This window comes from Coenobita brevimanus, chromosome 110, assembly GCF_032717465.1.
Source record: "Coenobita brevimanus isolate Jiangsu-jjx chromosome 110, ASM3271746v2, whole genome shotgun sequence".
Lineage (NCBI taxonomy): Eukaryota > Metazoa > Arthropoda > Malacostraca > Decapoda > Coenobitidae > Coenobita > Coenobita brevimanus.
Window position 1 is genome coordinate 12,844,108 of NC_137063.1, and position 13,842 is coordinate 12,857,949.

Sequence of the window (13,842 nt, forward strand, 5' to 3'; positions counted from 1 at the left end):
ATCAACATGCGGCTGGTGGACAAGTCCAACATGATGATTGGAGACATCGACTGCCTCAGGAAGAACACTTGGTGGTACAGGAAAGTTTTTCTGGATCTCATAGACATTACGATGCTGAATGCCTTCATCCTGTACAAAATGAAGGTAAAGCCACCCAAGTCCTTCTCCCTGGGGTTGTTCACCAGGACTTGTGTTCAGCAGCTGCTTGAAAGATATGGTAGGGTGACAGCAGCAGGTCCAAGGCGGCATGCAGTAAGACTTCCCGACAGACTTGAACAGAGGGCGTACATGAATCGGCACAGACTGGTGCAAATGCCTGCCACAACCAAGAGGAAGGCTGCGATCCGCAGGTGCCAGATGTGTGCACTTACCACCCGACGAACACCTGAGCACAAACGCACCTCTTGGCAGTGCGCTGAGTGCCAGGTTCCCCTCTGCGTTACCTGCTTCTTTGATTACCACAGCCTGAAGCAGTTCTAAAAGTGCAAGTGGAAAATGTAAATAATGTGTAAATAGCAAGTGAAAGCAATGGATGAAAATATGATGGAACAATGTAATATTGTTTTATAAGTTACTGCAAGTGACAGTGCATTACATAGTGTAAGTAAAATAGAAGTGTAAATATTGAAAATACAATAGAAAATGTAAATAGAAATGTAAATAATTAGTAATATAAGAATATGAGTACAAATACTTGAAGTTATGACAGTGATAGTGAAACCGTGGCTCTCTACGTATTTTACTGAAAAAGAAATTGATTGCCTACAGGGACAATAAACTACTATTACTGAAAGAAACTTATTGATAAAGACTGATGATATATATAAGTGTTATATAGTAATAGGAATATAAGGTGTAAGTGTTTTTATGAATAATAAATGACAGAACACCAGCGGCGAACGAGCGCAAGTGGGAAGGTCATACGCTCTCGCAATTTTCATTGCTTTCAGTGTTTTTTTTTGTATGGAGTATGGATTCCAAACTATTGGAAAATCATGGAATAGTGTTTCTAGTGATAATATCAGGTTGTGGTAATCATATTATGGATTGTCGGGAAGTGTAAAGTGGAGACTTCGTTACCCAACTTCAGAGGTCTCCACAAGTCCTACGGTACTCAACGAAGGCTCAACAAACATCCCAGGAGAAAGCTGAAGGTATGTGCCATATGCATATGTAATTTTAATATTCTAGGACTAATAACTGATTTTTGGCAAATATTTTTAGAGAGTCTGTCGGAGCGCGAATATCCCCGCGGGACACGCAAGTCAGAGCAAAACAAGCCCGCGGTTTAGGGGTTAAAAGGTGTCACTTTCTCAGATCCCTACAGAATGAAGTTCTGCCCTGGCTTGTAACTAATCTGTGTTCATACTCCCCAGTCTCATAGTACTATAGTTTGATTCAGTTATAAGGACAGCAGAAGCTGACCACCCCATTGGTACCACCACTACCTGCATACAGGGGAAAAACTGAGGTATGCAGGTGTGCTGAAACCCATTTTGTTATATAATCTGTTTTGTTGCAGAGAATAGTTCACCGAGAAAAAGGCACAATGTTGGCATGGTTGTATCTGCTAGTGTCCCTGGTAATATGGATCCCTGCCCTCCTTGCATACTTCGCACATAACTCCGATTCAGAGGTGTGTTACTAATATCATATTTCTTCACCAACTATTTATATTTAAGCTGTACAGTAACATAATATGCTGTTTTTCAGATTTTACCATATACAGTACTGTAATTTGTTTTTGAACTCATTCACAATTATGGAGATCCCTCAGTCATATGCATTCAACCCTTACTGAAGGTGAGATTTCGTAATGCAGAGAAACTTTGGCATACTGCTGGTGAAAAGAAAAATAATAATAATAATAATGCTCATTTAGCCCCACTAATGTCTTTTTAGCATTTCTTAATTCATCTCAAGTTCTTTGGAACAGCTACCTTCCAAGCCTGCCACACTAGTAATCAAATGATGAGCTTGAAGTTTTATTTGCTATATTTTTAGTATAATTACCTAGGTTTCTAGTATTCTAATTACATTTGTTAAAAATGCCTGAATGTTTTGGCAGTGTTTGTGGATCATGAGTGGTTGATTCTATATCATATGTATGTGTTGTTGTGTTTGCCAAAATATCTTTAGGTAGAGTTTACAGGCCAAAAGGAGTAACTCAAGTTGAATACATGTTAAAATGTGATCTGATGTTCCAAACTTTGGTTAACTTAATGCTGAACAGTTTTAACAAGTAGTCCGTGTTCATTCTGGATTTACTGTATGTTACTGTAACATCATCTAGCACTGACCAAAACAGAATATTTTATATACAATCTGTTCACTTAATACACAAGAAATTGGGCAGTAGAAGACCTCGCTTTCTAGAAATTTCGCACTTTACAAATAACATACCATCCATCCATCCATCCATCATCCAATCTTACATTGCCCCATGAGAAGCGTAGGAGGCCGGGGCTAGGCAGTTGGTCCCGACATTTAAGGTAAGAGTGAATAACATACCATATGGGGAAAATTCTAATTGGTGGGGTGGCTGCCTCAAAAGTCACCCCTTTGGCCCCTAGTCTGTCATTTAGCCTTTGCATTATGGAATATTAAACACACATACACAGTAAGTATAACCCACATAATGCCCCCTTACCTTAAGATCTATGCAGGAAATGCCTAGTTGACTTGAAGAAATGGAGTTCTGAGGCAGGGTGAGGCAGTTACGGTACCCCAGCCCCAGCACCCTCCACACCGCCCGACTCCATCACACCACCACACTCCAAAGCAGTCATGAACCCCTCTAAGTCCAAGGCAGACACAACAGATGCCCCATTGTCATCATCCTTGACTGATGTTGAGGGCACTGGATCTTCTTCTTGTGGTGGAGTAAAGGTGCAAGAGTCTGATGCCTTGGGTTCACTGCTGCGGCATGCCTGCCTCGGTAGTAACGGAGGCTGTTTTCTATGGCATCCAGAACCTTTTGAGCTCTCATTTTATAGTTTTTGTTCATTGTCACTTGGTCTTTAAACTCGTAGGCTGCAAGGATATTTGCTTATGGTTTGGATCAGTAGACCTGAAACATAAATGCTAACGTCATGACCTGCACCACTTCCTCACTCGCTCTACATGGGTAGATCATGCACTGCAGCACAACACCAGATTTGGCGTTTTCAAAACTAACTTACGCACTGCTGATTATTAATTTTTTCATCCCCCCATTGTGCCGTCGGCATTTTGCATCAAAGAAACTCACGTATTAAGCAAATGGACTGTACTTTGGTGCATTTAACTCCTAAGCATCATCCAGTCTCAGTATGAATGAATTAACTGAATTTTGTATGATGAAGTAACTGACGACAGTGCTGTGATGATCCTACAGATGGCACACTCTGTAGTACATATGAGGTGGGATCTTTGTCATACACTACTGATACAGGTAATACTGTATTGGAAATGTGGCAGAGAAGATATTTCTGAGGATGTTGTCAATTGTATAACTATAAACATAATTGCATGTCAGACAACATATGTCTAAAAGAGTGCAACTGCAAATGAACCATCTTGAACTGAGTGAGACCTTGACATCTTGGTTAGAAAGGATTTATTTCACTTATAAAAGCTTCACAGTGCTTTCATGCATCGGCCTTGGTCATCTAATGGCTCTTCATGCAGCCGCATCTCGAGCAGCCTCCTCAATCAGTCCTTTATCCCTGAAGCCACATTCTGTGACCTTGTCCCTGATCTTTTTTGGGTTGCCTCTCACAGCCCTACCCTCTTCACCCAAGTGTCTCCAATATGGCCAAATCATCACAGTCTACACCTTTTCATCACAACACTAATACATTCACGTCCTGTCTTACCTCTTATTACCTCATTTGTGCTTCTAACCCCTCCTCCAGCCTGTTATTCAAGGATGCATTCCACGCCCATCTATAGTAATCACCCGATTATCCGGACATCCACTATCCACATAGTCCATTATCCGAACGCTGTGTTCTGGCTGTATTAAACCGTTAATCGTACATTTTTTCAAAATATATAGGCAAAATTCTCACCTCCGGGGTGAAATTTTGACAGCGCGAACATTTCTTCCCCAGTCGGGTGAGAATAGCCCAGTGGCAGTGTGCTGCCCGGCCCTATAGTTCACCCACCGTCCAGTGGAGGCCCCCTCAGTCATTTTCATTTCTACATGACAGCCACTGAGTAAACATGTCCTCCATGAAAGTTGTTATGGCAGTTCATGTAGTTGCTTTTGTGGTGATCTGCCTGCTTCAGGCCTTGTCACTTGAGTACATGGGATTTACTGTACTGTGCAGTGCAACAGCTTCGCCAGCCACAGTACAACAGCCAGAGTCAAGGAGCTAGTGGGTTATTCCACATGATGGCCTGCGAGGAATTGTGAGTGTTACCATCATTTTATTCTAGATGGCTGTACTTTTCCTTGATTTTATTCTAGCCTACTGTACCGTTCCATGATTTAAGTCTGTTTTATCAAGATTTTATTCCATTTAACCATTACATTTTGTGTACCCACTTCCTTTTTCTTGTGAAGCTGGTTTTATTCTAGCTGACTGTACTGTTCCTTAAATTATTCTAGCTTACTGTACTGTTCCATGACTTTATTCCATTTAACCATTACATTTTGTGTGCCCACAACCTTTTTCTTGTGTAGCTGGTTTTGGTCTAGCTGACTGTACTGTTCCTTGATTTTATTCTAGTATACTGTACTGTTCCATGATTTTATACTATTTTACCATGATTTTATTCCATTTTTGCCAATGTGTTTTGTGTGCCTACTTTATTTAACTTGTGCAGCCAGTCATATCATGTACAGTACTGTGCAATATGATATTTTTTCATGTCACTGCAGGGTATGGCCCTGCAGTGGTGATTGCTTGTCTGTGGTTGATGGGTCTGCTTGACCACAGTAAGTGCTTGGCTGTTATTTGTAGGTATGTTTCACCAGATAAAGTAGTGCAAAACACCAGGAACAAGTGCTGTACAATGTACTGTAGTGGCATTTTACAATGGCTTTCAAAGTTAGGATGAGTAAGAAGGGGGGGGGGAGGGAGCTGGGGGAGAAGTCTGTTATCCAGATGGAGCCATTACCTAGACATGCCTTTGGCTCTGTTATGTCAGATAATTGAATGATTACTGTAATCATTATCACTGTTGTACATTTGATCCTATGATTATCCTCTTCCTTAACTGCCAAGGTGTTGCTACTGTACAGCATTACAAAATACATGCTGCCTACAAGGACCCTTTAGCATGAAGGGAGAGCCCTCTCAGTGTCCAGAGAGGCAACAGTTCCCTGAACTTCTTCCAACCACTCCTTACCCTAGCCTTAGAGCTAGCTCCAGCCTAACCACCAGCATGTAACTTGATTCATTCATTCATTCATTCATTCATTATCCAATCATACGTTTCCCCATGAGGAGCATAGGAGCCCCGTGCTAGGCAAGTTGGTCCTGACATATAAGATGAGAGTGACCAGCCTCACTCATCCTTGAGTGGCATTACATGAGCAATAAACCCCAACCACCCCTTGGATATAAACTTTCTCCAGCTCAATCTGATTGGAGCACCCTAATTACCCACTAAACCACTGGGCACCAAAATTTGGTTAAGTGGTTACCACCCAGCGTAGTAAATGGTTTCCTGGTGTACAGGAAACCATTTGGCTTGTCACTTAGTGTAGAGTCACTCATAGGCAGAAGGAAGAGGAAAGAATGAGGGAAAGAAAGACAGAAGAGGGAGTGTAAAGTCACCAACAGGCAGAAGGACAAGGAAGGAATGAAGGAAAGAAAGACAGAAGAGGATGGAAGGAAAGAAGGATGGAGGAGAGGAACGGGCAGACACTTAAGAGACTGTCCAGCAAGGTCAGTCCATTCCTTCCTCTCACTCTCTGCATGCTTTCCCCTACACACACACACACACACACACACACACACACACACACACACACACACACACACACACACACACACCGAGGCATCGAGAGAGATCAGACGCATGTCGACGCGCTCTATACCTGGCCAACTTGGCCAGCAGCATTACCTAAATAAATATCTTTATATGAGTCAAACTCTGTACAAGGTTAGACTAAATGGTGTTCTAATTAAAAAATTAAAAAATAAAAAAAAAAATAAAAAAGTTTTAAGTAAGACTTGGTCAAACAGTAAAGTAAACAAGCAGCACAGGAATGCGCACAGTCAGCTGATCGTTGTTTAGTCTACAATCTGCCTCAGGGAATGTAAGTACTATATGCGCTTTTAGTACTGCAAAATGACCACATACTTTAGTAAAGCAAATTTGGAAAAGAAGAGGGATAAAGGTAGAAAGCAGGATGATGATTACCAAGAACTGGTTGAAATGGAGACTCACAACAAACTGGTTGAAAGAGTATATAGGTTGGAGATGGCTTTTCAGAATGAGATTGATGAAATTAAGAAACAGATGCACTTGCAAAAGGAAGAAATAGAAAAATTAGTAAAAGGAAGTCAACAAGAAAGAAACAACCATCAATGAGCTAACAGTTGAAGTGGGTACACTTAGGAGGAAAATTAGTGAAATGGCAAGTACAGTAGTCAACCACGAGAGTATTATGGAAGAGTTAAAAAATGATACAGAGACAATTAGGCAAGTAAACAGTCTGATAGATCAGAGCAGTGATACTGAGGAGAAGATAACACAGGTGAATGAAGCTGTGCAAAGCTACAGAAATGATGTGGAAACCACTTATGCTGAAATGGTGAAAGTAAAGAAAGACTTGGAAACAAGGGTGGAAGAAAAAAGCATTAAAAAGGAAGTGAAAAGAATAATCCAAAACAATCCTAAGTTAGTCAGAGATTCAGTAGATTTTAGCAAATCTATAGTAATCACTGGTATAGAAGAGGAAGAAATAAAAAACAAGATCTCAAGAGACAAAAAGGAGATGGCAAATGTAATGGGTATATTGAAAGAAGTATCAGAGGAAATCTGTAGTAAAGACATAGAGGAACACAAAAGGTTAGGGAAATACAAGAAAAGCAAGTCAAGACCCCTAAAGGTAACCTTCCAGAGTGTAAACACCGTGGAGGAGATACTAAAAAATGCAAAGAACCTTATGGAAAAAGAGGAGTTCAAAAATGTATGGATAAAAAGATGCCTAACACATCCAGTTCCAGAGGAACTGGAATTACTGAAAGAGAAGAGGGAGGTATCAAAAACAAAAAATGAGGGAAGATCAGAGGAGGAGAAGAATACATTTTATTACAAAGTAATTGGATTGCAGGTACGAAAGTGGTACATAAACAGGAGGGAATAAAAAGGATGAAGGTTGTAGAACCAAATCATGATAAGTATATAAACAAGATGATTAAGTTGATGTACTCAAATGTGGATGGAATGGTATCTAAATTATTAGAGATGAATGATTATTTCAGAGAAAATGAACCACATATAATATGCCTAACTGAAACAAAATTAACAACAAGGATATTGAATGACATCCTAAACTTAGAGGAATATAATATATGGAGAAGAGATGGGAACTTAAAAAAGGAGGAGGAATTATAATATTAAGTAAGAAAAATCTAAAAGTCAAAGAAATAGAACTAGATATACCCTTACAAGTAGAACTGATTCCAGTAGAGATAAATACATCTGAAGGGAAAGTAATTGTAGCCAATTTGTACATGCCACCCAGATCAAACACATGGGAAAGAGACGAATATGAGGACCTGGCGTAGAGTACAATTCAGAGTTTAAGAGCATTACTACATAAAATGGAAGAGAAATAAAAAAGAATTATACTAACTGGAGATTTTAATACAAATATAAATTGGAATACTCTGTTTGTAGATATAATAAGCCAAGAAAGCTGTTGGGACCAAAAGCTCCTGGATCTTGTGCAAGAGTTTTTCCTAACGCAACATGTAAGGGAAAGCACCAGAAAAATAGGACTTGATGTGCCCTCAATGCTAGATCTCATATTTACAAGGCAAGAAAATGATGTTGACAATTTAATATATCACCCTCCATTCGGCAAAAGCGACCATGCAGTACTAAATTGCAATTTCTTGATTGCACATGACATAGATAACAGCAATGAAAGTTACAAAAAGAGCCTAAACTATAAAAAGGGAAACTCTCATGACCTAAAGAAGTACTTCTTAGAAACTGATTGGGAAAAGGAGCTTTGACCCCCTCATCTCTGATCATGCTCTGATCACTCTTAGTTTTGATGTCCCGAAATCTCCTTCATATAAAAAGGTCATCAGGTTCAGAAATTACAACAATGTTGACCGCCAGTTGATGTGTTTTGAAATTGATCAACGTTTAAACTCCATCGATTCTTCAAGTCTTTCTTCTGGTGAATTGGTTGATATTTACAACAACGAACTGAGGTCAGTTTTTGACCATTATTGTCCTGAGGTATTAAAGACAATCACTGTACGTGATAATTCTCCGTGGTATGGTCCATCCATTAATTCTTTGCGTAGACAACGTAGAAGGGCAGAACATGAGTGGCGCTTGCAGCGGACCAAAGTAACTCGTTTGCGTTATGTTTTTGCGAGAAGAGCAGTTGTTCACACTGTAAAAGCCCAAAAGGCTAGGTATTATCAAAATAAAGTTGATTCATGTGGTGGTGATAAAAAAAAACTGTCTGCAGTTGTGAACAATTTGGTTGGTCGGAGGAATGTAATTGTTAAACCAACTTCTGTATCTGATGCGCAATTGGCTTCTGATATTGCTTCATTTTTTACAAGTAAGATATCTCGCATAAGAAGTGATTTAGACAGCAGTTCTCCTAGTGAAGCGTACTCAGTTGACTTCCAGCCACGGTGCACCAGGGATCATTTGCTTTCAACGTTTCATCCACTGGATGTAAACAAAGTCAAATGTTACATCAGAGAACTTAATAAAACATTTTGCTCACTCGATCCGTGTAACATGTCACAACTGCTTGATGTGTATGAGCATGCTGCAGACTTTATCTGCAACATAATAAATAGGTGCTTCTTAGAAAGTAATTTTGTGCAGTCTGAGAAATGTGCTTTGCTTAGGCCCCTAATTAAGAAACCTGGCCTTGATGTCGAGAACATGACAAATTATTGTCCTGTCTCTAACCTGTCCTTTTTATCCAAGATTATTGAGCGGGCCATACTCGATCAACTCTTACCACTACTGGAACACAACAGAGTTGTTCCTGTTGTTCAATCAGCATACAGGAAATACCATTCAACTGAAACTGCACTAACAAGGATTCAGAGTGACTTGGTGGCAAACACGTGTAGTGGGATGTCCTCTCTCCTAGTTCTTTTTGATCTGTCTGTAGCTTTTGATACAGTAGATCATAAACTATTGTTGGATGATCTGTATTTTTATGGCGTTCGTGATAGTGCCCTTTTGCTCCTTAAGTCGTATCTGTCGGACAGATCTCAGAGAGTGGTTGTTGATTACGCTAGCTCTGATTCTGCTCCTCTTCTATTTGGAGTCCCTCAAGGATCAGTTTTGGGTCCAGTTCTATTTACTATCTACACAAGTAGTTTATCGTCTCTACTTGATGCTCATGATGTGTCCTATCATTTTTATGCTGATGACACCCAGCTCTATGTTAAGATGTCAGATATCAACGATACTAAGACAAAGTTTGAATCTTTAATGTCTGATATTAAGATCTGGATGGCTAAGAGGAAACTTAAGCTGAATGATGGTAAAACTGAGATCATCATCATCAGAGAAAACAGAAGGGGTGATGACACTGACAATGCCCTGGCTTTGAACATTGGCATGTCACAGCTGCATCCAGTCAGTTCTGTTCGAAATCTGGGTGTTTATTTTAATTCTAAGTTAAATTACAAAGAACATATTAATCAGGTTGTAAGAGGGCGTAACTTGCGTATCAGAAATCTGTACTCTGTGAGAAGATTCCTGAATAGATGGTGCCTCTTAACATTGGTCCATGCAGTGGTCTTGTCTCGTGTTGTTTATTGTAATTCACTGTGGGTTGGTCTTCCAAATAATATACTAACAAAAGTTCACTCTGTGTTGAACAGGGCGGCACGGCTTATCTTTGGTCTCCCCCCGAGAACCTTAACTACCCTGTTTCTGATTGAGTTGCATTGGTTACCAGTAAAGGCTAGAATTGAATTTAAACTGTCTTATTACATTCAAGGTTCTTAAGTTTGGGGAACCGAAGTATCTTGCTGAACTGTTAAAACTCCCGTCGGCACGCCTGGGTGTGATGTTGCACAGTGAAGATGATTCCTTGCGTCTTGATGAGCCAGGAGCCATTCACCAGCCATCTTTCTCTGATCGTTCTTTTGCATATAGAGCCCCTAGATTATATAACAGATTGCCATTGTCCACAAGACAACTCTCTACTGTTGAATCCTTTAAGAGACAGCTGAAAGCCTTTCTTTTTTCAAAATGCTATGACCTGGAGAGAGGTACTATGATGGATGATTATAGGGTTTAATTATTGCCACTTTCATGTATATATGATGTAGCTTGTATTATATACAAGAAATGTCACAATTCTTGTAATTGTAAAAATAATGTATGTGTGTCGAGCACTAGTGAATTCCCAAAAGGAAGAACTGGCGCTTTTGAGAAACAAAAGGCCAGATTATTATTATTATTATTATTATTAGAGGACAAGATTTAAATGCTATATATGAAAAATTCTGTGAATTTTATGAAATAGGATCCAGACGTACATCCCACAGCACAAAGAAGCAGAAAAGAAAATAAAGAAATGGTTCAATACATAATGTAAAAAATCAGAAGAAAAAAGAGATTTGTTATGGAAAAGATACAGAAGACACAATAGTGAAAGGGAACATAATAATTACAAACAGGCAAGAAACGATTATACAAGAATAAGGAGGGAAGCCCAAAAACAGTTTGAGGAGGATATCATAAATAAAAGTAGTGATCAACCACAGCTATTTTACAGCTACATCAGAAGCAAAACCAAAGTAAAAGATAAAATACAATCCATTACGGACGATAGAATCACCTGTACACAAGAGAAGGATATTTGTGAAGCACTAAACAAGAATTTCCAATCAGTTTTTACAGAGGAAAAAAATTTTGAGAGGGATTATGAGGAACATGCATGCCCACACATACTACCAGATATACAAACATCAGAAAAAGAAATACAGGAGGAGCTAAGTAAATTAGACAAGGGAAAAGCAAATGATCCTGATGAAATTTCATATTGGGTACTACATGAATGTGCAAAGGAGTTAAGTAAACCATTATTTTTAATTTTCAAGAAATCCATGAGTCAAGGCAGACTACCTGATATTCGGAAGAAAGCAAACATTGTTCCCTTATTCAAGAAAGGGAATAGACAAAATCCAATTAACTACCGACCAGTATCACTAACAAGTGTTGTAAGCAAGGTATTAGAAAAGCTTATAAGAAAAGCTTGGGTAAATCACCTAGAAGAACACAGTATGATAACAGAAAGACAGTTTGGTTTCAGAAAAGGAAAATCATGTGTTACTAATCTGTTGAGCTACTATGACAGAGTAACAGACATATTACAGGAAAGAGAAGGATGGGTGGACAGTATCTATTTAGATTTCAAGAAAGCATTTGGCACAGTACCACACCAAAGACTTTTATGGAAACTGTACCATCAAGGAGGAATTTCAGGCAAACTGTATTGTTGGATGCAAGATTTTCTCATGAAAAGAAAAATGAGAACAGTAGGCTACTAAGGGGAAATTACTCATCATGGAAAGAAGTGACTAGTGGAGTACCACAGGGCTCAGTGCTGGCACCAATCATGTTTTTAGTGTATATAAATGATATAGACAGTAACACTGGAAATGAAAGCTATCTAAATATGTTTGCAGATGATGCAAAAATACAAAGGAGAATTACTAACACAGACTCTTGTAAAGAGTTACAAGAAGAATGAAATAAACTTCATGAATGGAGTAATACATGGCAAATGGAATCCAATGTGGACAAGTGTCATGTAATCAGGTTTGGTAAAAGTGGAAAAAGACCTGATTGGGATTATACATTAGGAAATAAAACCCTGCACACATCAGAAAGAGAGAAGGACCTAGGTGTGATTGTCAATAACAGCTTATCTCCGGCTGACCACATCAGTGAGAAGGTACGGAACATGTATATACTGCTTGCCAATATGAGAATAGTGTTTACATACATAAATGAAGACGTGTTAAGAAAGATAATAACATCATTCATCAGACCAACCCTGGAGTATGCATCAGTAGTCTGGAGTTCTTATCTCAAAAAACACAGACAAGATTGAAAAAGTTCAAAGGGCTTCTACAAGATGGGTACCAAGCTTAAGGGATCTAAGCTATGAAGAAAGACTAAATAAACTGAATCTACCAACACTAGAGGAGAGAAGGAAAAGAGGTGACATGATTATGGTATATAAATGCATATCAGGGAAGGAGAAAATAGACATAAATGATTACTTAATGTATGGGGAAGCACTAGCAAGAGGACACTGCAAAAAACTGCATAAAAACAGAGGTGATAAAGACGTAAGGAAATTCAGTTTCCCAAATAGAGCAACTGATCAGTGGAATGCACTGCCGAATGAAATAGTGTATGCCAAAACAATTCACAAATTTAAGGATATGGACAATAAATATGGTTTAAGACACGGGACAGTACTAGCTTGACTCATTCCTGTAAAGATACAATTAGGTAAGAACACACACAGTATAAAAGAACTAGAAATGAATACACAAGAATACATAGAGGAGAAGAAGAAAGGAATTTTGAAAAAGGTATAATAGACAAATGCAAGGATGAACCCAAACTGTTTTATAGATTTGTTAATGGCAGACTGAAACAAAAGGAAGGAATCACCAAACTGAAAGTAGAAGGAGAGGTCTATAAAGATGCAGCAGTGCAAGCTGAGATAATGAACAAATGTTTCCAATCAGTTTTCACTAATGAAAAGGAGTTTGTGGAAGGGGAGGGAGTGATTAGAAATGTACCAGTGATAAAAGATATAAAAGTGGAGGTACAGGAAGTGTATAAATTACTGGAAACTGAAGATGTAAGGAAAGCCCCAGAATCTGATGGAATTTGTAATTGGGTACTGAAGGAATGCAGAGAACAACTGGCGGATAAAATTCACAGTTTAATTGTGTGTTCTTTGGAAGAGGGGGAAAGTGCCACAAGAATGGAAGAGGGCAAATGTGGTACCAATTTATAAGGGAGGAAGCAGGGAAGAACCCCTGAATGATAGACCAATGTCCCTAACCAGCATGGTTGCAAAATTGTGTGAGAGAATCCTATAAGACAGATGGATAAAATATCTAGAAGAGATGAATAGTTTGGCTAAATGTCAGTTTGGATTCAGAAATGGAAGGTCATGTGTTTCCAACTTGTTGAGCTTTTACTCAAGAGCGATTGACGTGGTGCAGGAGAGAGATGGTTGCGTGGATTGTGTCTTCTTAGACTTAGAAAAGGCCTTCGACAAGGTACCTCATAAGAGACTAATGTGGACTCTAGAGTATATAGGAGGACTGAAGGGGAAACTCCTGGAATGGATGAGAGAATTTTTGAGAGACAGACAAATGAGGACAGTAATAAAGGATAGGATGTCTGGATGGAGGGAAGTAACAGGTGGAGTCCCTCAAGGCTCAGTGTTGGCACCAGTAATGTTCCTGATTTACGTAAATGATATGGTAGATGGAGTGAACAGTTATGCAAGTCTGTTTGTTCATGATGCAAAGATCTTGAGGAAGGTAGAGGTTGAGGAGGATTGTAAAATGCTGCAGGAGGATCTGGATAGGATACATAATTGGAGCCGGATGTGGGAAATGAAATTTAATGTAAAGAAATGTA

The 13,842-nt window shown here is 39.1% G+C and overlaps 1 protein-coding gene across 1 annotated transcript in view; it reads left to right on the forward strand.

Annotated features, from left to right (window-relative positions):
* Positions 1-1,542: 1,542 nt before the first annotated feature.
* LOC145417308 (SID1 transmembrane family member 1-like) overlaps positions 1,543-13,842 on the forward strand; it is an 87,354-nt gene continuing 75,054 nt past the window's right edge. The window contains exon 1 of the mRNA XM_080285980.1: positions 1,543-1,636. Coding sequence (XP_080142106.1) covers positions 1,550-1,636 — 87 coding nt within the window. The 5' untranslated portion in view covers positions 1,543-1,549. The remainder of the gene's footprint in view (positions 1,637-13,842) is intronic.